Raw genomic sequence first — 23,712 nt, forward strand, 5'->3', positions numbered from 1 at the left:
ACTGCATCTCTTAGAAAATCGGTTTACATAAATTAAAGAAAGCACACACTCCATTGACTACAATTTAAACTTAATCGAGCTGCACTGACATAAAATGGCCTACAAGTGACAATGCTCATCCCCAATTTTTTATTTTATTTTATTAGTACATCCTTTACATAATTTGTAAGCTTTGTCAGTGGCCTGTAAAAAAAAAGATACATCGTGGAAGGTTAACTCCTTGAAAAGTAGATCTTTGAACACCCCTGCAGTAAGTCATGTGTGATACCTTTCCACAAATTTTTCATCCCATATCGGGGTCTTTGGTACCTTTGAGGGCTTCATTTAGTCCTTCGGCGAGTGTCTCCAGGCGTAAGTCAATTTACAGACCGCAAGCAATGATTATGCCATGGTTCCGGAAATCCCACACCGCCGTGAAGTGGAAGCCCATGTTGGAGAAGACAATGAGGTACTCAAACAGGGCAAACAATGTGTAACCTGTTGGAAGAGATGGTCATTTATGGATCATCATAGTCATCAACTTCTTTGGAGAGGAAAAACAAGAAAAAAAGTGACATATGCTGTGATAAAAGTGGGTGAATGGAATAAAATCTTCTTTGTGGATGCTTTCAAGGCATTACTAAGTGAAATATAATTTACTTTTGTGTAAACCTGCCTTGCTAAAAATGATTATTTATTTGTGCACCAGAGTAACAATCCAATCAATATCATAGACTGAATTGACTAAATCAAACTGATGTCATACTTACTCCCCACTTCACAATATAAATTGTGCTGAATATAAAAGAATCCAGCAAAAACACTGAAGCACAAGTTGAGCAGGAACAAACGTACTTTCCAGAGATGGGATTTGGCATCCTAGGAGAAAAAAAAATGAATATAACAAAAAAAAAATATCAACCACTGTTAATGCAGTGAGCGGTCGCTTACCGCTTGATTAACCGAGTAACTCTTAATGGCCTTCCATAAATGGCACGTTATCACCATGTGGCTAAAGGAGCCCAGAGTGAAGAGGATGAAGCCCACCCCGTGGAGAGCTAAAGTGAAGGGAAGGTGGCGTTTGCATTCAAAGCAATAAAAATCAACTTTTGAATGCCTTGCGTACAAATATTACACTGAGCTATTACTCAGAAGAATGCCGAGAGTGCCATGTACTCACAGTAGATGTCAGCGGACGACACGTAAGTGAGCATCAGCAGTCCGAGGGTCTCAAAGATGGCGAAGCCCAAGTTGACGTAGGCCAAAGTGGTCCCGGGCCCCCGAGTGGCAAAGCATAGTTTGTAGAATTTGAAGTAAGTAAATGCCACAATAAATCTGGGTGCAGAATGCAGGCCAACGCAGATTCGCCAGATGTGACACTCGGGGCACAGGCCGATGGAAGCGCTGATGGACGGCAGGTAGTTTTCAACCTGGAAAATACATGGTATTTTTAAAGGGCTTTAAATAGCTCATTTGTCCACCAAAAAAGGCTTGATTTTATCTTCCTACCTGGCAATGTGTTCTTGTAGAGTCCTTATAATGATGAAGAGCGGAGATTACAACACAGATGATGAGGCCCATCAGCGGCAAGCAGACGGTACCCGCCGCACATGCCGTGAACGAGACGCGGACTAACATGGACCTCTGAAGATAATCTTTTGCACTGCACCTGTGTTGATTGAAATATATGATTAGACAGACTGATAGGACTGATTCATTTTTTTGACTCCACAAACACAATTTCATACTATTGTACAGGTTCTGCTAAACATTGGAGCCAATAGCCAAGCATTCTGATGCGTCGGCATGGAAACAATCACGGGTCAGTCGCTTCAAAGGCTAAGGATTAGGAATGCAGCACTTATTGTGATCGTTAATTAATCACTTTTAACTCATCACAGTTCGAAATAGCCACTGGAACCAAAAACGATTTATAGTGCGAAAGGCAAGGTAAAAAATATATTTGACTACACAACTGAATCACACTAGAGGATATTTACACTTGTTTCCTTTTTTTTTTAAATACCTTTTTTGTTATCAATTTAACACTTTTTTAATCCACAAAACAGCATATCTATTATATTTATTAATTTTACCTATTGGATTTCAAATATGAAGAACAAACATCCAGAATAAGTAATAATTACCTTGGAAGACATCAAGAAAAGAAAAGGAAACACACGTGCCTTACGCAAACAAAATAACAGGGACGGATTGTCACCCACTGGACGATCTTATCTTTCCGGAATAAAAAGTGTTTTTTCGAGGTCTGTCTGGGAGAAGGTGATGGAGTTAGCTGTGGTGCTAAAGCTAATGATGCCAACAGTGACGTCAGAGACGCGCGCCGCCTCCCACTAGCGCAGAGGGCAAAGGATGGAGCGCAGTGAAAGCAATTTGAATTTGAATTAGTAATCTAGTTTGCCTTTTCGTCACATTACAGAGTTTTTATTTGTTCAAAGTCTCCTTTTTACATCGCTTTTAACGGCATAAAAGGATCGGAAATGCAAAGTGTATTGTACTTGTTAAGTTGTGTCTCAGTGTTCCCAGGTAAGAATTTTATTCCCCTTATATTTCATTTTAAAAAAGAAAAAAATAGATTCACTTGCCCCAGTCAATTGTAATATTCCGTTCATCTTTTTATATATATAAATATCATATATTTGTTTGTTGTTTAAAAAGTATTATATTATTATTATTATTTTATAATTTTGGAGTATACATTGGTCTCAACATGATGTTTTTTTTAAAAGTCTTTAAATTTTGTATTATTAGTGTTTTTTTATATTCAAATGTTTTTTTTTTAAATGATAGAATTATTAGGACAAATTTTAGTCTTTTAGGGGCGTGTTTTAAAATATCTGGTCTTTATGAAGACACAATTAAATTGTACAATTCATATATATATTTTATATGATTTGTTTCATTCAAGCTGCTTTTCTTCCATGAAAACTGTCCACGCAACATCCAGCTGTGCAGGGATTGCGCTGCCATCATCCATAATCCTTTCTGTGATGACCTTGTAAATCAAGTTTAAAAACACCAACTGCTACCAACACACTGTCTCATTAAACAACTCATTCATCAACCCAAAATATCTTCAACTTCCCATCATCAGTGTGTATTTCCCCCAAATATTTTACACCACATGTTCAATTGATGAAAGTATACTAAAACCTACAGATTTGGGTCAGGCTCAAAATCCAGGGGTAAACCATCATGCAGTGACTTTGGCTTATCTGAAGCACAGGATTCACTTCACGGCTGATAGTATTTCAAACATTGTGTCATATGAGAGAGCTGAATCTATTTGGTAAAGCAAGGCACATATATTTCTATAGCAGAATTCAACACAAGGTGAGGTGTTTCCCATCACATATTGAAATAGTTGATTTAAAAGACCAAAACATATTAAAGTTACGTAAGAATTCTCCCACTGTGTGTCCACAGTTTCCTGGTGCGCACACAGCAGGTTCGCCCAGAAGCTCCTTAATGATCTTTTTGACAACTACACCAGCGCTCTGCGGCCGGTAGAGGACACCGATGCCGTCTTGAACGTCACCTTGCAGGTCACACTCTCGCAAATCATCGACATGGTAAAATACTACATAAACATTCATTCGCTGCCAGCTACTCCGAGTCGAAATGAATGGAATGTCCAACATCGTCGGTACTCGGACGTTTCGTCGAAAGATGTTTGGTCCCCGGACGTTTGGTCCCCGGACGTTTGGTCGACCGGACGTTTGGTCGACCGGACGTTTGGTCGACCGGGTTGTTACTGTTGAAACCAGCTCTCAAAATTATAATCATGAGAGAGAGAGTTTAATATCTAAATATCTAATATCAAAATATCAGCCGTAAACTCTGTCATAATTTGACAGCGAGCGAACCTGGCGACCAAATGTCCGTTCTACCAAACGTCCGGTCGACCAAACGTCCGGTCAACCAAATGTCCGGGGACCAAACGTCCGGTCGACCAAACGTCCGGTCAACCAAATGTCCGGGGACCAAACTTCTTTCGACGAAACGTCCGGTCACGAACATCGTCACGTTATAATTCATCACAAACAGTTTGGATGTTTTTCAGGATGAGCGCAACCAAATACTGACGGCCTATTTGTGGATACGACGAGTTTGGCTCGATGCTCACCTCAAATGGCGTAAGGAAGACTATGATGGCCTCGATACCATCCGTATACCTAGCAGTTATGTATGGAAACCCGATATAGTCCTATATAACAAGTAGGTCGGACTGGTGTCGAGTTACCAATTTGTGAGCATTTTGATTGAGAAGGCACAAGCTGGACATTCCTTGAAGGAGTGTTCAGACCTCAGTTTTTTTATGCCCCAGTAAATGGGCAGAGTTTACGATGAAGACGGTTCCTAAAACTTGACTTCATTTGCCTTGGCTTTACTGGAAAGACATAAAATACAGATAGAAAAGTGGGTATACTTGTGTCTTCTCAAACATCTATCCTTGCTCGATTGGAGTATTCTTCCGTGCAAAGGCACGGTTCTCCAGTTTCTTTCTATGACTCCAGTTCCTACGCGAACAGAATTGAAGCAATCCATTTCACTCCTCATGGGGTCTGTTTCTGCCCTTTCAGTGCCGATGATCACTTCACGGGCCCCATGGACACCAACGTGGTCATCCGCCATGATGGCCAGATCATGTGGGACTCGCCGGCAATCACCAAAAGTTCCTGCAAGGTGGACGTGTCCTTCTTTCCCTTTGATGCTCAGCAGTGCAGGTTCACCTACGGTTCGTGGACCTACAGTGGAAACCAGGTGGACATCCTGAACGCCATGGAGAGTGCCGACCTGGCTGACCTGGTGGACAACGTAGAGTGGGAAGTCCAGGGAATGCCGGCCACCAGGAGTGTCATTTTGTATGGCTGCTGCGCTGATCCTTACCCTGACATTACATACACCCTGAAACTTAAGAGGAGGGCGTCTTTCTATGTCTTCAACCTGCTGATACCGTGTGTGATGATCTCGTTTCTGGCTCCACTGGGCTTCTACCTGCCCGCCGACTCTGGAGAGAAAGTGTCTTTGGGTGTCACCGTTATGTTGGCGTTGACTGTCTTTCAGTTGCTCGTTGCGGAGATCATGCCACCCTCGGAGAATGTACCACTGATCGGTATGGATACAAAATTAAGCTTTTGCAGATTGGTTAGCTTCTTATTCTATGTCAAATGCGTGGGTCCACTTTAAACCCCCATACAAAAAGGAACACAAGCCATAGGACATTTTCGGGATTACTTACCAGTGAGCAATTGGGTTGATGGTTATGCTAAAGGTATCTATGGCTTTCCTTTGGTCATAACTATACTGGCGTTTTGGTTTTGATATCACGTCCGGTCACGCCAAGAATGTATCTTAATGACAAAGTCGCCATCATCCATAGATCGAACAACATTCTCTTCAATTTTAAAGTATTTAAGAGTGAAGATTCTTAAAATGACTCTCAATTCAAGGATTAGGAGTTTATCGCAAAAGCATACCCAGAATCAACCTTTTGACGGCTTTGTCTCTTTCCAACAGGCAAGTACTACATCGCCACCATGACCATGATCACTGCCTCCACCGCCTTGACCATTTTCATCATGAATATCCACCACTGCGGCCCTGATGCCAAGCCGGTCCCCAAGTGGGCCAAGAAGGTCATCCTGCAGTACATGGCCAGAATGTGCTTCGTTTACGAGGTCGGGGAGAACTGCATGTCTCCGCCGTTGGAGAAACCGGAAGCTCCAATGGTGACGAACCGCAACGTGAATGGCCTCGCGGCTGCCCACAGACCGGATCGTGACGTAGAGACAGAGCCTTTTTGTTCCGAGATTACAGACGAAAGAGAAGACTTGGGCGACAGCTATGAGTCTCGGAAGAACAGAACCTTCACCGGCACGGACTACGGCGACTCAAACGGCGCCAGAAGATCTCGAAGAGACGGCGTGAGTGACGGGGAACGGTCACACTTGGGTTCGTGCCATGAGAAGCTTCAGCTTTTGCCAAACGTGGAGTACATCGCCAACTGCTACAGGGAGCAAAAGGCCACCCAGAAGAGAACCGGTGAATGGAAGAAGGTGGCCAAGGTGCTGGATCGTTTCTTTATGTGGTTATTTTTCATCATGGTCTTCTTCATGAGTCTTCTCATCATGGGAAAAGCCATCTGACACCTGGTACGTTGGTTTTAGAGGAATCATCATCAACGACTGTGGTATTATTTATGATGGAAGGATTTTTTTCCAATAAATGGAAGAAGAAAATTCATTGCAACCTCCCTAAGACAATTAATGCAATAACTATTAGTCGAAATAAAATGTCGTCAAAAACAACCTCTAAACCAAGGGTGTCAGACTCGGGTTGGTTTGTGGGCCGCGTTAACGTCAACTTGGGCCGGACCATTTTAGATATAATATTTAGATTTTTTTTAATAAATGGATTAAAAGAACTGGATTAAAAGCCCTGAATATACAGTTTTCTATAGATCTAAAACAATGTTTATTTTAGCTTTTTTTATATACATATATTTTTAGATTTTACAAAATGATTTTTGAACTAAAAACACAGACAAAATGGATTAAAAAATTACAATTATTGATTTAAAAGGGGGAAAATCAGGAAATTTAAAATACATCTATACTCTTCATTTTAATTTGATCCTCAAACAGAAAGTCGGCACTCATGATTTACTTACCCGGGCCACACAAAATGATGGGCCGCCACTTTGACAATTTCATTTTTTATCTGTCTACATGCAAAATAATGTACTACTGAGGAAGGGACCGGGTCAAAAGTATTAAATGTTAATGTGATAAGGACTCCCTTGATTTTTTGTGGATTGCTTAGATATTGGAATCAATGCGTTTTTCTGTCTCTACCCTCATTTTTTTTTGTTTTCAGCAATCCTAATGAATAAAATGTCTCTCCTTTCCCATGAAACCTCTCTGTGGCTAAAAGATGTGAAGCTAGTGCCAATAAAAAGGTCTAAAATGTCCAAAGTGGGTCTCGTGGGTGACACAATTAGTCCTAACGGTCCCTTTGTGGCTATTTGCCATATGTTACAGTTCCCAAGGACCATGTGACCACTTAAGTGATTAAATTAGTGCAAAATATTCCTGTAATACCTCCAATACCTTTAATTACTAAAGGTATTATTTTGAATTTGTCAAGACTGTAAACATTTCAAATAAAACCTCATGAGTTGACTTTGTCAGAATATGTTTTTGAACTGTTCTTTGTTTTTATTTCCAGCAGAAGTGGAAAAACAAAAGCTAAATGGTTCCATTTCAACATGACAAATTAGCAACATTAAAAGTTAATAAGACAAACAAGTGGTCATCCTTAAGTTTTCTCCAGAGTGTCGTTAAAAACAAATCCCTAGCAAATAGCACCGTCATTAGCCACCCGAGGTTTGAACGAACCGTCGGTAACAATAACAATATTCATTTTGCTCCCAAAGGGACTCATTAATAATAATTTGTTTTGACAATCACAGCTGATGTAATTCTGTCTTTTTTTCGATTGCAAATATATTTTTCCGGGTGTGCATATGTATTTAGATTTTAGACACCTAAAAGGGTATATCCCAGCAAAGAATAATAATAATAACAACCTACTCTAGCTTTACTTGACGATTAAAAATAAATTCAAAATGACAAAAGACGAAGTGCTGATACTTTAACAAATAAGACTGTTTAAAAAGTTGTGCCAATCAAAATTTCACTAAGCAAGGATCCGAACAAATCCATCAAAATGCAAAACAATTGTCCGTTAAGTTGAAAATAATCATTTTCATTTCAATGTCTGAAATGTCACTTTAATTATTGTTCAACGTCTACATGTGGTATGTTTTTACATTTCGAAACGTAAAAAAGTTGATGAACGACTTTTACCCGAATCCACCCCTGTCAACCTTTTTAACGATTGCAATTCCCCTTAATTGGCGATAATAACCCATACAAATGCAACGCAGTACATATTTTCTCACATAGGGCGCACTTAAAAGTCTAAAATTTTCCCCAAAGTGGACATAGTCCCCTTTTCTATGCACTAAATTCAACATACTGTGGATCTCGGTGTATGACGCTGACAGCTTGACTGTCTGGGTACATTGCTTGCTGACACGCTATATTGATATAGTGGAAAAAGTGGACATACGTACAATAAGGATGAGCAACTGAGACGATCCGGATTAGAGCTGAAAAGGGTAAAACAAGATCGGTTTTACAAAAAAAGTACAAAAAAATCCTGTACAAAAGTTGTTATACAGTAAATCACGTGTCAAAGTGGCGGCCCGGGGGCCAAATCTGGCCTGTCGCATCATTTTGTGTGGTCCGGGAAAGTAAATCATGAGTGCCGACTTTCTGTTTTAGGATCAAATTAAAATGAAGAGTATAGCTGTATATTAAATTTCATGGTTTTCCCCCTTTAAATCAATAATTGTAAATTTTTATTCATTTTTTTCTGTGTATTTAGTTCCAAAATAATTTTGTAAAATCTAAAAATATATTTAAAAAAAGCTAAAATAAACATTGTTTTAGATCTATAAAAAAACTGAATATTCAGGGCTTTTAATCCAGTTCTTTTAATGCATGTATAAAAAAATCTAAATATTACATCTAAAATGGCCACGTAAAATCAAGTTGACGTTAAAGTGGCCTGCGAACCAACCCAAGTCGGACACCCTAGCAGTAAATGATCAAAATATGTATAAAATATGGGAAAACCTATAATTTGACAGGTATTGTTTACACTTGATCTGCATTGGCCATCTCCCCTAACGTCACATTTGCCAGTCAACAATCCCCGATGATGTCATCGAATATCGTGTATAAAGCGCGGCACAGGAACCACTCCTCGCGCTCAATCACCCCGCCCATGACCCACTTCGATCGCCACCTTTAGTGAGGCCCAGGATAAAAAAATTAAAAATGACAAACGCGTCTTTGGCCTTGAACCCCTACATAACCCTGACCACATTCGCCATCCCTCGCGGAGCCAAGTACCCCATCTTGTTCCTGGGTCTCCTCCTCTACCTATTCTGCATCCTGTGCAACGCCACGCTTCTGACGGTAATCGTACTTCACCGCAACCTCCACAAACCCGTCTACTTCATCCTATTCAGCCTGCCGCTCAACGACCTGATGGGCATCACGGCCATGCTGCCCAAAGTCCTATCCGGCCTGTTTGCGGAGGAAAACCGCATCTCCTACCCACTTTGCGTCCTTCAAGCTTTCGCGCTGCACCTCTACGGCGGCGGAATCCTCTTCATCCTGGCCGCCATGTCCTTCGACCGCTACGTGGCCATCTGCATGCCGTTGCGCTACGGCCTCATCATGACCCCCAAGACCGTGGTCTGCGTGGTGGCCCTGGCGTGGTCCCTAGACTTTGCCCTGGTGGCGTTGCTGTTCTCCTTACAGACGGGGCTGCCGCGTTGCCGCTCGGTCATCGCCAACGTCTTCTGCGACAACCCGTCGCTGCTCAAGCTGATGTGCGGCGACACGTCCGTCAACAACGCGGTGGGGTTGTTCAACACGGCCGTCGTGCAGGCGTCCAGCGTTTCCGTCCAGGTCTTCTCCTATGTTAAGATCCTGATCACCTGCTTGGGGATGCGGCGCACCGACGCCAAAAGAAAGGCGGTCAACACCTGTGTGGCTCAGCTGCTCATCCTGATCATTTTTGAGATCGTGGGCACCTTCACCATCTTGTCGCACAGGTTCCAGAACGTGTCTGGCGACTTGCAGAAGGTGATGGGCGTGCTTATCTTCCTCATATCGCCGCTCCTGAACCCGCTGGTGTACGGACTGTACACTAGCGAAATACGAAATACTCTCCTCAGGGCCTTGAAACACCGCATCTTTGTCTGAAGTCGAGATATTTGGAAGAAGGTGATGATAGTGGTGTGCGGTAAATGGCAAGACCAAAGTCAAATTCAAAGAAATTTATTCCCAAAAAAAAATGAAAATAAAGGATTGAAAAAAAACACAGTTTGGAAAAAAATCATTGAAAAAACAACCCCAGAAAATAAGTGATTTACAAAAACAGATTAAAAAAAAATATTATTTCTGTGTGTAAGTGTGTGAGTGTGTGTGTGTGTGTGTGTGTGTGTGTGTGTGTGTGTGTCATCGTTTATCTTCAACCGACACAAGAGACTAAAGATGGAAAATAACCTGTGCTACAATCTTACATATTTACATATATATGTCAATTAAAATATTTTTTTTTAATATGGGATGTCTCATATTAAATAAATCAAACTTAATAAACAACTGCAAAAATAAATTCATTTGAAAAACGGTCAGGGCTTTTTTTTTTTTTAATTGTAAAGTGAATGCAATACGCTTCGGTATAAAAACAGCCAAAATAATTTTTAGATGAATTTTCTCTAAAACTGTGAATGCAGGATTAATGATTACTTAATTTCTAAACTCCAAAATTGGTCTTTGATATCCTATTTTTTTAGAATGTCTATTTCTATTAATTTCAAAGATTTTTATTACCTCTTTATTTAAACTTGTTGATGACCCCATGATATACTACATAAAAATTACTATTACTGTTTTTATCATTTTTATATTGATCTTGATGTCAAAATGTAAACATTACATACGAGTTCTCATTTAATCTTGACATATTGGTCAGTTTATATCTGCTGTTAATTTTACCATTCAACTCCTTGTTTGAGAACAATTTTAGTTTATGCATACTATGTGAATATTATTGTTTCACCAAGAAAATATGGATTTTTGCAAATGTTTCATTTTGATTCAATACAAAAAAAAATGCTTTTTAAAAATTCAAAATATTAAAAGTATTTTCAAAAAAGCTATGAAAATGACTACAAATGGAATATTACAGGATTAAAACAATGTAAAATGTTTTTTATATTTAAAATTTTGAAACAGATAAAAATGTCAATTAAAAAATGAATATTTAGTGGAAAAATTGATTGTTTTAATAAAAAGATAATGAGCCTGCTTTTCTAGGGAATATCCACGTTTTTTAATCTTATTGTGTTTTTATTTGTTAAATGATCTTAAATGAAAAAAACATAAAAGAAAATATGTTTTTTCCTGTGTTTTTACTTTTCATTTTGAAAAAGGTAAAACTAATTAATTTCTAATATAAATAAATAAGAGAACACATTAAAAGGCTTAAAAAGGAGGATTCAGACCCTTTTTAGGTTTTTAACAACGAATCAACTATCAAAATACATGTTTAATTTGACATACAATTTAGATCTCATTTGACAAGAAAGTGCTTGTTAATTTGAAATAAAATAAATATCAATATGCATCTGTTCAGAGAACATTTTTGAATGACAACATCAACAACATTAACAGAGTATTACGGTAGTAGTATATACAATACATAGTTTTATCCATCATCATATTTTCTTTTTTTCCATTAACTGCAATGAATCTAAATTGTGGCATTCCTTATGATCATATTTTGGTGCCAAAATGGAATTATTTTCCATATGCGCATTTTGGTAAATTGAGCTTTAAAGTGAACCACATGCTGTTCATGGTAGACTGGGTTAGATTATATTATATTATAGTATAGTATACTACATATAGTATAGAATTATATTATCATTTTACCAATAGGCTTGTTTTAAGTCTTTGTGGACAGTATGTATACATAGCCTTTTTGTTGTTGTTGTTTTTTAAATAAAAATATCAGACTGATTGACAGACTAGACTGGGTGTGGTTGTTTTGTTGATGAATTGACGAGTCCAAACTGTCTTCATCCCCAAAGAGCTGACGGTAACGTCACCAGTTTTATGGCGTCTATAAGAGTAGCAAGTTACACACGGGGCATCCTGCTTTTCAGAAAGCACCCCTGCTGATTATTTCATTTATTATTATTATTATTATTTTTTTAATGCATTGGTGTTCTTTGGAACTCCACTTTAATTGCGCATTTGGGCGATACATTGGTAAGTTTGATAATTGTGACCGATGCATTGATTTTTGTCTCATTATTTTTTAGATTTTACAGGTGATCTTGGTTTTACGGCGTTCCCGACATACGCCACTGTTGGGGAAATAATATGACAGTATTCTACTTTTTTATTTTACTGTATTTCTGAGTGTATTGCCATTTTGTACATGCAAAAGTGTGTCATTTTTCCCTCCCTTTTTGTTTTAGCTTTTCTAATCACAATATATTTACATGAAGTTGGATATTTCACGGTTCAGGTGACATTTCTGGAAGAACTTTTTTAGGCAATTTATTTGACTTTTCATGTCCACGTCCAACTTTTCACTCTTTCAGCGCTTTTTTTTCATCTAATTTTTTTTATTCCAAAACAAAATTTTTAATCCATATTACATTTTGTTTTCATTTTTTTCCTCCCAATTTAAACAAGCAGTAAAATGAGGAAACATACTAGCATAAATGTATATATATTTTTTTTCTTTTTACGTAGTCATTTATCAAAGTATTATAATATTATATAATAAGATATTTGCAAAAATCCCCTTCATGATTAATAGTCATAACAGTTCCATAGCATTGACGGGATTGAACCCTCGATCTCAGAACAGTTAAGACTGATCTGCTGACTGATATGCTAACCACTTAACCAACGCGCCGCTGGAAAAAAAAAAGAACAAACCACCAAAAAACCTGAATTTTTTAATGAGCTCAAGAAATCCTGGCCATCTTAATAGCAGATTAGTCAACTAGTTGTGCCAGACTGTATGCGATGGTGACGAAGCGGCAGTAATTGCGCCCCTGTATTCTAGCTTTCGTCTAAATGGAGAATCATCCCAACACGTCGTCGTCCACGATGTTGACCCAGCGCTACGACATCCCCCCCGAGGGCGTCCTGCCCGTCTTCTTCCTAGCCAGCCTCAGCTACGCGATGATCCTCCTCTGCAACCTCATCCTCCTCCTCACCATCGTCCTAAACAAGAAACTACGTCAACCCATGTACATGTTCCTCCTCAACATGCCCGTCAACGACCTCTTGGGTTCGTCGGCCTTCTTCCTGCACCTGTTCAAGTCCCTGCTGAGCGACAACGGGCGCTTGTGGTTCCCGGCCTGCGTCACCCAGGCCTTCCTCATCCACATCTACGCGGCGGGCACCGTGCTCATCCTCACCGCCATGGCGTACGACCGATACGTGGCCATCTGCCTGCCGCTGCAGTACAACGCGGTGATGACGCAAGGCCACGTGGCGAGGATCGTGGCGTCCATCTGGCTGCTGTGTCTGTTGCTGATCGGCGTGCTCTTTTTCCTCCTCTTGCGCCTTCCGCGTTGCCGTTCCACCGTTCACAACATCTACTGCGACCACCCGTCCTTGCTGGCGTTGGTGTGCGTCGACACGACCCTCAACCACGCGTACGGCCTTTTTACGGTGGCCGTCACGCAGTTGTTGGCCAACTCGGTCATCATTTTCTCCTATTTTCGAATCCTGATGGTGTCGTGTCGGAGCCGAAGGGCCGACACCAAGGTCAAGGTGGTGCAGACGTGCGCCACGCACCTCTTTGTTTTTCTCTTCCTGGAAATTCTGGGGCTTTGCACCATCATTTCCTACAGGGTCAAACAGCTTCCGCCCACTTTACGCCATTTCATCGGGTCGTCCACCCTTATTTTCCCACCTTGGCTCAATCCCATTGTATATGGGATCAAGACAAAGGAAATTAGAAGCATTATAGTGCACTTTTTTAGGAGTAAAATCACAAAGTCTTGCGCCAGTAAGCTCTGTTTCTCAAGTTAACGCGTGTTAACGATTTGGAAAAATAGTGCATTGACACGACACTGTAATTTTAACTACGTGACACGAATACAGAAGAAAAAACAGGGAAAAAACATGAAATGTCAGTGAAAGCTACAGTTGACAAAACACAGACTTTCCTTTATATTTACACATTCATTCTAAATAATGCTCGAGTAATGCGAGCTATTAAATAAGGAATTAGCGTGTATTATTTCTGAACTTTTACAATCACCACCAATGATTTTATAATGTTATCCAACTGAACTGTCACACATGGTTATTTTGCTAATTAACTATTCACCTAATCATATACATACCTGCTCATGTTTACTGTTTTATAAAACTGTGCTTAACATTTTAGCTTCAACTGGAATAAAAAATGAGACCTATTTGAACTTTGACTACTATGTGAATACATATCATGATATTCCAAACCCAAAACAGATTTTGAATGACTGAACGTGACTTTCTCTTATTCTGAAATGTTCAACGGAAGTGCGTGTTCTCCGCTAACTGTACGCTTTTCACTCGGTACATAAATTTGACTTTTTTCTCTCAATTATATGTGGCGTCAGTTGTAATTAAAAAAAGTCTTGTATTGCTGTTGATGACCAATAAACATGATATTAATGGAAATTTAGTCCCATACGCAATCAATGGGCGGAGTTTAAAAATGCATGTGTGGCGAGAGCACGCATAAGCACGTGACGATGAATGAATGTGAGTCACGTGGTCTAAAAGACCCCACATTTTAGAAGCGTTTGTTACATTTTAAGACCCAAAATCAACATTGTTTCCAGGTTTTTCTACAAAATATGTGAAGTTGTAGTTTCTGCTTTCGGCCTGTTCATTTTTTTTCATTTCATATTTTTGACACCACTACTCTAAGTCGTATTGCCTTGAATCACATCGTTCCTCGTAGCGTTGGGTAGGTATCGCTTCTCGGCCTTTTGGCTAAGATCAAGTGTAGTATCTGTTCTTATCAGTTTAATATCTGATACGTCCCCTATCCGGGGACCATATATTAAATTGATTTTTGGAACTGGGAGATGGAATAGGGGCTTGCTCCGTCCACTCCACGCATCGACCTGGTATTGCAGTACCTCCAGGAACGGTGCACCCCCCTAAGTTGTGAAAATGATCAATCTTATAAAGTTATAAGGGAGAAACGATCCAATAGCTGGATTCTCCCGAAGAAATAATTATTATTACTAACGCTTTATCTTTGATGACGTTCGATTGAGTAATATAAGATGTGTTCTGATATAGGAGGGCGCTGTCTCCGAAAATTTAGTCCAATACCAAGTTATTTCAGGTGTTCTCTTCTTTGTTATTACTCTTTTCTCTACAAAGAAAAAATATGAGTTAAAGGTCCAAAGCATTATTTGTTTTAACTTCACTTTTGAATTCTTGAATTTTATCTTTAATTTTATGAGACGAGTAAAATATAGCATTTGTTAATTACTAGTAATGTTGCTTGGTATCATGTTAAAATGCGTTCACATTATTGGTCAAATTTTACAAAACCTAAGCGTGAAATTGAGTCCTTAACAAGAATGCATTTCTGCTTTATTTGTTTGAATTTTACTATTTTTTAATTAACATTTTATCATTTGTATTGTATTACCTATTAACTCTTATGGAAGGGATTTTTCTTTTACATAACTAAAATAAAAATGTATTTAATCATTTAAATTTTAAAGATAGTGACTTTAAACCCTCAAGACGAAACAAGAGAACTTGCGAGTGTGTGAGCTGCGAGCACTTCCTGTTTGGCACGTTCGACCAGGTGTGCCTCGAAGTTAGTTGGGTGAGGGGCTATCGAGCAAGCCCGTTGATTCACGTAGCGACAACGTCCCTGTTTTCAATCAGGCGGGGAGGACAGCAACTAAAAAGGACACCAGGGAGATTCTTCTTCTGTGGTTCGAACCCACCAATGGCTCGGAGATGCTAACTTGGCACTACCGGCTCTGGGAACCCCACGACGTTGTTGCCATACTCGTCTTCGCTCTCTACATGTGTCGCTTCGGTAAGGAACTCCTTTCTTATTCCTTCTTAACTTTTTTTCGGGTGTTTGTCTAGAGTTTCGTGTTAAAAAGTAAACGGGGCTTAAAATAAGTATGTTAAGAAATGTAACTCTCCACGTCACGCTTCGGGTTCAAACCTAGGCTAGGTTGCTAGGCTAATTGTATGCTAAATTGACACCCCCCCCCCCCCCCCCACACACACACACACACACACACGTATGAGTGGTTGTCCAATTGTGCCCTGCCTACTGCCCAGAGTTGGCTGGGGTAGGCTCCAGCACCCCCGTGAGTCGTGTACGAAGTGAAGGAATGAATAAATAAAAGTGGGAAATGTTTATTCTTTAGTATTTAGAACTTTTCAACTGCGGATAAGCTTGTAACAGCAAAAGTAGTCACACGCTGTGCTTAAAGTGGAACGCTTAATCTTTGATCATCAATGGCACACCTTGCATATTTCAATAATATGTCATTTTTATGTTTTTTTTTTCAACCACACAGCTGCTTGGCATTCCCGGGGGAAATTTTTTCATGCATACGTCACTGTGCAAACAGCACAAACAGAACTTACTGAAACGCGGTTGCCCAATAACCCATTAAATGCCTGTCGGGCAGGTTTGATACTCCTTTCCAATTGGACTAGCTCGTCGCTGTTGAGCCCACCTGTCGCGTTCATCCGGCCCCTGCCAACCCTCCCACTTCACCGCGAGAAATCGTTAATTTCAACGATTTTAAGGCAATTTTAAGTGTGTGGCTTATACGCTGGGGCGGCTCATATGCGAGTAAATATGGTAGCGGATTGCTTTTTCTTCTCTCTCCTTCCAAGTGGGGGCCATCTCCATCCACTCCCCCAAGCAGAGCCTCATCCGGTCGGTGCAAGAGGACGTCTTCTTCTCGGCGGACGTGTCCTGCAACGGCACCCCCACCATGCAGTGGACCTTCATGTCGGCCTCTGTGAGCCGTGCCATCGCCGCCTGGCGGCCGGGAGTCTTCGCCAACGTGACGGCCGACTACGACGGCCGCGTGGAGTCGCACGACAACGGCTCCATGAGCCTGGCCCGTCTGCGGCTGCAGGACTCCGGCTATTACGTGCTGACGGTCACCGACGACGCGGGAGCCAGCAGAGACGCCGGATTTGTCCTCAAGGTCAACGGTGAGCCCACGTTAGCCGTCGCTAACATCACCCAGGGGGGTTCTACTGTCTCTTGCCAAATCGCCCTTCCGCAGAAGTTCTGTACGAGGACCTGCAGTACCTGTCGGTGTCGGCCTTGGCCCTGGGCTGCTTGGCGGCCCTCCTCATGCTGGGCATGTGGCTCTTGAACAAAGCCTACAGGAAGATCGTGGCTTGTAGGCACAGGAAGCAAATGACAGGTAATCGCTAGCTAGCGCTAACTAGAACCCCCCCCCCCCCCCCCCAACCCCCACCCCACCCCAGTAAATCATGCTACGAAAGAAGATTACTTACCTGTTAACTTGTACATTCGTCCCGTATTTTGTACGTTTTTTGGTCATTTTTAATTGTGTCCGGCATATCCTCCTGACTACCAGTAGTTCAAATTTGTCCTCAGAGGACATTTATATTTACATTTTAGATATAATATTTAGATATTTTTTTAATAAATGGATTAAGTGAACTGGATTAAAGGGCCTGAATATTCATTTTTGTATAGATTTAAAACCATGTTTATTTTACTTTTTTTATATATTTTTAGATTTTACAAAATGATTTTTGAACTAAAAACAGAAAAAAATGATTAAAAAATTACAATTATTGATTTAAAAGGGGGAAAATCTGGAAATTTAATATACATCTATACTCCATTTTAATTTGTCCTAAAACAGAAAGTTGGCACTCATGATTTACTTTCTCGGGCCGCACAAAATGATGCGGCGGGCCAGATTTGGTCCCCGGGCCGCCACTTTGACACCTGTGATGTAGATGGTGGAATTTCAAAATACATGTGATTGGACAACATTTTGGTAGCCAAGATTCAAATGGGAGGTTATTTTGTGTGTTAGGTGTGTTTTGGAGTACAAAGGTTAACCCTTTGTTTTCTTTGGCAGAAAATGATGAAACAGAGCTGCAACCTCTATGACGCACGGTTGATGGCACAGTTTGTTTTTATTTTTTATATACCAAGTAGGTGGTACTACTTTTTTCCCTCCACTACAAAGGATGCGGATTACAAGAAGACTGAGGTGGATTTTTAAAATAATAATTTCTACCTGGACAACCCTGTAAATAGCAACTGTATTTATTGACAAAATTTTGATTGTTTGGTTACTGTCTGCTCACTTTATAAGTTTGTCATCCTAAACACACACACATATATATATATATATATATATATATATATATATATATATATATATATATATATATATATATATATATATATATATACATATACGTGTATGTGTATATATACGTGTATGTATATATATATATATATATATATATATACACATACACGTATATATATACCTCACATTTGTTAACATTTGAGATTAAAGTTTTGCACTTTATTCTTCGTTTTTAGAAAAACTTTCTCTTAAAGTTGTACTATAAGAAAAAAAATCTAATTTTTGGTGCAATTTTTTGTAGATGCTATTGTTTATTTTTATAATAACATTTTATATTAATTAAAAAAGTAGTTACATTTGTCTTTCATACTTTTTAAATATTTTACTAACTGATGGCTTTAGATTGGATGTCAGGTTTTCAATGTTACTGAAAAAAGTCACATTTAGATGACAGCAGACTTTTTTTTTCCCTTTTATTTTCTCGCACATGTGAGCAGGCAGCTTTGTAAGAGTCGTTCTCAGAACAATAAAATGGAAAGCAACTCTTCTTGGTTTTTTTTAGGGGGGTGCAGGTTCACGTTTGTTGGTTGTGTTTAAGGGCAAGGCGTGAGAGCGGCCATGAGGAGCTCCATCTTGTAGACAAAGTTGCGTCCCTCCATTTTGTTCCAGTGGACTTCCTTATAGGGACCCCTGAGGTGAGACCACTTGCTGTCCTGGATGACTTCGCTCTTGGGCAGCTCCTTGCTCTGGCTGCGCGGGAATTGCACCAAGACCCGGCAGCCGCTTTCAGGACCATTTCGGACTGCGTAGGGGAAAGTCGGTTGTCGTTAGGAATGTGTAACAGTAGGTGGGAAATAATGTGGTTGTACTTTATTTCCCGAAAGGTTATTAAAATGCTCTCGCTAAGAATCAAAACATCTTTAAAATTAACAGGAAGAATTTCTGCAAAAAAAAAGTCCATTGACCCAGTGGCTGCCATTGACGGCTATGGACGTCCAATCCACTTTGAATGGGTTGGGCGCCCAGTGCCAATAATAGCATTCATATTCAGTCTTCTGGCTAATGGAGGCAATTACAAGTCGTTTTCTTGTTATTTTGAAACAGGTTTTACTCCTCTAGGGACCCGGAAAAATCCCAAAATCAACGAGAAGTGAGAGATAACGAAGAGCAAATCCCAAAATGACGAAATGACTAACGTATGCTAACTACGGTCTCACCCGAAATGGCGTACTCTCCGTTGGGGGATGCCACGGTGACGGCGGAGGCGTTCCCCACGCTCTCCACCGGGCCCAAGCCCGCGTGGTTGCTGAAGCTCAGCACGTGCCAGCCCATCACTTTGGCCAGCTGCTGCACCGCGTGCACTTGGTGCTGAGACATCTGCCAGCACCAGACGAGGTGAGATTGAGGAGCGGCGGTTTAACAAGAGAAAAAAAAATCACCTGAGAGAGGAGAAAGTCTTGCAGTTCCTGCTCCTGGTGCGACAAAGTGACCACACGCCCGTCTCGGTGCACCACTCGGATCTGCTCCACGCCGATGTTGAGCTGCAGCTGGATCGACCTGGACGTAAGTAAAATAAAGTAGTTGTTTAGACATTATAATTTGTCGTTGAGCCTCTTAATAGCAAATGTTTGCTTGTATTTAAAAAAATAACAATATTGTTTGATAAAAATGAGAAACTTTTTTTAAAAATTTATTAAAAAGAGTCAATTTTCTTTTTACTTGCATTAAACAAAGGGGGAAAAGTACACATTCTTTTAGATATTAAAACATAGTTTAGCATTTTATTTATATTTTTTATCATAAAAAAAATACAGTTAATATATCTTGAGAAATATTTTATTTTTTACATTAAAAATAATTTGGGGGAAAAAGGAAATATTTTGCTGAATGAATTAGTTTTTAAATTTGTGATGAAAAAATAATACAATTCAATATTAGATTTTTGGGATTAAAAAGTGTTTAAAATCATTTAAAAAAAAAATGGAGAATAAAAACAGTAAATATTCACTATAGCCCGAAATAATCATTACAATTTTATCATAAAACATGACCACCTTTATTTTGGGTGGGCTACATCTTTTTGTGTGGCCCACCCAAAATAAAGGTGGTCATGTTTTATGATAAAATTGTAATGATTACAATTTGACTCCTGTGACTTACTTGCAGATTTGCTCATAGCTTTGAGAGGTGATCAGCACTTTGACGCTGGACTCGTACACGTCGTTAATGTTGGACCAGTGCGCTTGGATTTGGGGGTCTTCGATGCGGCTGGCCAGGCTGTCAATGGTGCGTGCGGTCCTACCCGTGACAAATTGGTGACATCAATTATGACCTAATATTCCTACCCTAACGTACGGGACACGCTCGGAAGCCGTCTTACCTGCTCCGTAAGAAGATGTGCTTGGCCTGTTTGATGATCTTCTCCAGAAGACCTTCTCGCTGCTGCAGGTTGCTAATTTCGGCCTTGTCGTAGGCCAGCGGTCCGGCCAGACGCAGGCGCTTGTGACTGAAGGGTGCGCTGGCGGGATGGGGCATCACCAAGGAACTCAGCTGCTGTTTGTGGAACTAAGGGTGACGTATAAAAACCAACAAAGTTCATTCTTTGCTTTTCTTTGGTTGGACCAAAATTCAAGCTAACAAACAATTTAAAAAAAAATATTTAAATGAAAATAATTGTTACAATAGTCCCCTTCCATTTTTTTAAATAAATAAAAAAGACAAGTAAAAAAATATATATATTCCCACCTTTTTAAATTAAAAAAACATTGGTTAAAAAAATGATATTTACTTTCAACTTCTCTAAATTACAAAATGTAAATCAACATTAAAAAGGAGTAGTTGCAATTAAAAGGCTGAAAAAAAATGACTATCTCTAAACATTTTATCGACTGTTCTTGATTCTTTTTTCTTATTCATTGTCGATTACTCTTTCAGTGGCATTGATGGGGATAGTTACCCAATTATGTCACCGTATTTACAATTTTGACACCACTAATTGATTGTAATTTTTGCCATCATGGTTGAATTCCTCACCTCTCGCATCATCTGATGCAGGTTATGTTCCAGGACGTAAAGATGGTCATCCGGTTTGGGTTTCTCCGGAGACCCCCGGTGGTTCTTCTTCTCTGCCGTCGAGTGACACAACGAGATGGACAGCTGCAGACCTGCGAAAGCCCCGAAACGTCAGCGTCGCCGACAGGTAAAGCCCGGCGTTGCGCCACGGTCACCTGGGAACGGTTGCGAGATGATCTGATTCTTCACCACAATGTGAGGGATTTGAGACTTGATCTGGACGGCTTCCCGAGATAGCTGCGCGAAGATCTCCTTGCAGAGAAGAACGTTCTGAGCCGCCTCCAGTTTGGCGTGCCACGGCTGCAAACCTGCCCATGGTGACAAATTGCTTTGAAAGTGTACTTGGAAGAAGAAAATAATAATAATAATCACTAATCCCATACTTCCTTTAGTTTTCGTTTGTCTTCTGAACAAGTTGACTGTTCCAAGATCACCAATGTCTGGAGCTTGCTTCTGAATGGAAACCTGAAAAAATTACAAATTACAATTTGTTAAAAAATACTCTTTGCCTGTTTACCACGACCAGGGGTGTCCAACCTATGTCGGGCAATAAATGATGACAATATTATTAGATAAGTCCCACAGAGGAAGCTAGAGTGGAGCCAACGTTCTTTTGCACTTCTCAGTTCTAACACTAGATGGAGCTAGTCATTCAAACTGTGCCATCCAAGAAGCTCAAAAGTCAATCTGTGGAACTTCAGTATTTTGTTCGCATAAATTAACTTTAAATTACTCCAATGGGAGAAATTGACAAGCCCCTGGTTAAAGCGGATTGGCCGACTATCGCCATCAATGGCAGCCAATTAGTTAAAAGAAATATAGTATTTTAACAACTAAGATTTTGATCTTTTTTTTAAAAGTAGCCCTTGTACAAATAAATTTGGACACCAACAATTAGCATGTTGTTGGCTACAATCAATTAAATTATGAAACTCCGTTCTGCTCAACTTCTTTTAACTGTGAAATGTATAGCTTTGAGTTTTATGTAATAATATTTTATGTCTCTTTTACCTTGATATAAGCAGATCCCTCCAAATCACTGGGAATCTGCACGTCGAGGGGACAGTAGTCCTCCGGGATCTTTTTGTCCAAATCGATGTCCGTGTTCTTGATGACCTCGAAGGAGCCGTGATGAGGAAACAAGGAACCTACGTGGGTGACACCACACGACTTTTAAATGGCCGCACGCCCTTGTCGGTACAATTTAATTGCCGCCGAAGTTCCGGTCACCCGCGCTGCGGTAGCTGAGGTCTCCCAGAATCTTGTCTCCGACTTTGCGCAGCTTCCACTGCGAGCGCAACCTCAACAGCTCTGAGTTGAAGTCCCGTTGCCGCCGGTTTTCCAGGTTCTCCGCCACGGATTTGTTGAGCTTCTCGGCGCCTTTCAGGAGGAGCTGAGCGGCCGTGGCCAGCGATTTCTTTTTGCTCATCAGCTGGAACACCTGAGGGGTCTGGATGGAAGAAAGAGAAGAAATTGGACCTCAAACAAGGTTTGGAAATTTTCAAAATCTTTTTTTTTTTTTTTCTTCACCTTGCTCGCAGACGGGTCTGGGGACACTGGGTCGAGCGCCATGTACTTCTTCTCTTTCACCACGCACAACACGTCATAGAGGACGCACATTTCCGTCAGAGCGCTGCGCAAGTTGTTCCGCACAGAGTCCCAGGGCCATAGAGACGGTTGGAATTTCACGGTGCCTGTTTTTTTTAAAACAAAGAAAGAAATTGTACAAAAATACAATAATTGACATTTTTGGTGGTATACCTTCTTCTTCCTCCTGATCCTGTTTGCACCAGTCACGATCCCGGGATTCGCCGTCAGCTACCTCGCCTTCCGAATCAGAACCCTGGCTGAAGTCGATTCGTTGCGCTAACTTGGACAAGTTCTGGGACATGGACAGAGGCGGTACGTATGTCTCGGTTCCGTCCAGGGCCACTTCCTGGACTTGCTTCTCGCAGGAAGACTCGATGCTGACCCTCACGCCCGGACCGCTAGCCATGATAAATTGTGAGATCTAGGAGGAAAAAAAGCAAAATTAGACAATTTCTACAAGATGAAAATATGCAGTACATGTACAACCTATAGTCCCATTCTTTCCATTAAGGTTGAATCATAATCCATTATTTTATGGTCCATTACATTTCTCTATTATTGATGGTCTTCTTTGACAGCTGCATTTGAATGAATGAGATTTACTTATTCACCTGCTTAGAATCTACAAATAATAAAATGTGACTAGGCGAAGGAGGGTCTCTAAATAGCGAAGTTGAATTATATTTAGCTGTAATTAAACTGTGACTAGATAAGATCACATTATCAGGTATTTTTGGTTGATAGCGTGAGCGCCATGCTAACAAGGTGAAAAGTTAAAGTGCAATCGGCGAGAGAAAATCTAAGAGCACTTTTGGCTGAAGCATTTCTTACCTTTGTTATCGAAGAAATGTTTCAAATGTAAATATTTATTCTTGGGGTCGTAATGTTGTTTTCGCCGAGATGTGTTGAGTCTTGGCTACTCTTCCTTGACGTCGAATAAGAGATGAGAACGCTCACATGGGGAAATAGCGCTACGTATGGTGAAAAAGTGCAACTGAATACCAAAGATGCAA

General features: G+C 40.3%; 6 protein-coding genes and 1 non-coding gene across 9 annotated transcripts; 5 read left to right on the forward strand and 2 right to left on the reverse strand.

Moving 5' to 3' along the window:
* Positions 1–37: 37 nt before the first annotated feature.
* LOC144083898 (acyltransferase PGAP2-like) lies at positions 38–2,358 on the reverse strand. Its single transcript, XM_077612067.1, has 6 exons — positions 2,127–2,358; positions 1,489–1,648; positions 1,160–1,409; positions 931–1,037; positions 750–858; positions 38–477 (listed from the first exon to the last, which is right to left on the reverse strand). The coding sequence occupies exons 2-6, from the start codon at positions 1,615–1,617 to the stop codon at positions 362–364; spliced, it is 711 nt and encodes a 236-aa protein (XP_077468193.1). The 5' UTR covers positions 1,618–1,648; positions 2,127–2,358; the 3' UTR covers positions 38–361.
* chrna10a (cholinergic receptor, nicotinic, alpha 10a) lies at positions 2,340–7,184 on the forward strand. Of its 2 annotated transcripts, XM_077612065.1 has the most exons (5): positions 2,340–2,526; positions 3,427–3,572; positions 4,064–4,218; positions 4,584–5,116; positions 5,521–7,184. In XM_077612065.1, the coding sequence occupies exons 1-5, from the start codon at positions 2,481–2,483 to the stop codon at positions 6,147–6,149; spliced, it is 1,509 nt and encodes a 502-aa protein (XP_077468191.1). In that variant the 5' UTR covers positions 2,340–2,480; the 3' UTR covers positions 6,150–7,184. The 2 variants fall into 2 exon arrangements, with proteins under 2 accessions (XP_077468191.1, XP_077468192.1); XM_077612066.1 differs by lacking the exon at positions 2,340–2,526 and having other exon boundaries at positions 3,498–3,572; positions 4,064–4,136.
* A 1,725-nt stretch (positions 7,185–8,909) lies between these two features.
* LOC144083554 (olfactory receptor 10J4-like) lies at positions 8,910–9,910 on the forward strand. The gene has a single exon (XM_077611513.1). The coding sequence runs from the start codon at positions 8,910–8,912 to the stop codon at positions 9,843–9,845; it is 936 nt and encodes a 311-aa protein (XP_077467639.1). The 3' UTR covers positions 9,846–9,910.
* Positions 9,911–12,743: 2,833 nt separating this feature from the next.
* On the forward strand, positions 12,744–13,932 carry LOC144083429 (olfactory receptor 52B2-like). Its single transcript, XM_077611270.1, has one exon. The coding sequence runs from the start codon at positions 12,744–12,746 to the stop codon at positions 13,707–13,709; it is 966 nt and encodes a 321-aa protein (XP_077467396.1). The 3' UTR covers positions 13,710–13,932.
* Positions 13,933–14,643: 711 nt separating this feature from the next.
* On the forward strand, positions 14,644–14,834 carry LOC144084104 (U2 spliceosomal RNA). The gene has a single exon (XR_013303731.1). It is a non-coding gene; the product is annotated as a U2 spliceosomal RNA (small nuclear RNA).
* Positions 14,835–15,398: 564 nt separating this feature from the next.
* Positions 15,399–18,045, forward strand: vstm5 (V-set and transmembrane domain containing 5). 2 transcript variants are annotated; one of them, XM_077611229.1, is made up of 5 exons: positions 15,399–15,498; positions 15,582–15,738; positions 16,560–16,886; positions 16,961–17,104; positions 17,798–18,045. In XM_077611229.1, exons 2-5 carry the CDS (start codon positions 15,657–15,659, stop codon positions 17,827–17,829), a joined length of 585 nt encoding a protein of 194 aa, XP_077467355.1. In that variant the 5' UTR covers positions 15,399–15,498; positions 15,582–15,656; the 3' UTR covers positions 17,830–18,045. The 2 variants fall into 2 exon arrangements, with proteins under 2 accessions (XP_077467355.1, XP_077467356.1); XM_077611230.1 differs by having other exon boundaries at positions 15,494–15,510.
* A 401-nt stretch (positions 18,046–18,446) lies between these two features.
* med17 (mediator complex subunit 17) lies at positions 18,447–23,671 on the reverse strand. The gene is made up of 13 exons (XM_077611228.1): positions 23,531–23,671; positions 22,871–23,120; positions 22,640–22,803; positions 22,340–22,559; positions 22,121–22,257; positions 21,493–21,574; positions 21,265–21,417; positions 21,071–21,201; positions 20,418–20,602; positions 20,198–20,335; positions 19,477–19,594; positions 19,255–19,414; positions 18,447–18,839 (listed from the first exon to the last, which is right to left on the reverse strand). Exons 2-13 carry the CDS (start codon positions 23,103–23,105, stop codon positions 18,631–18,633), a joined length of 1,932 nt encoding a protein of 643 aa, XP_077467354.1. The 5' UTR covers positions 23,106–23,120; positions 23,531–23,671; the 3' UTR covers positions 18,447–18,630.
* Between the last annotated feature and the right edge of the window lie 41 nt (positions 23,672–23,712).

This window comes from Stigmatopora argus, chromosome 10 (assembly GCF_051989625.1).
Source record: "Stigmatopora argus isolate UIUO_Sarg chromosome 10, RoL_Sarg_1.0, whole genome shotgun sequence".
Taxonomy (NCBI): domain Eukaryota; kingdom Metazoa; phylum Chordata; class Actinopteri; order Syngnathiformes; family Syngnathidae; genus Stigmatopora; species Stigmatopora argus.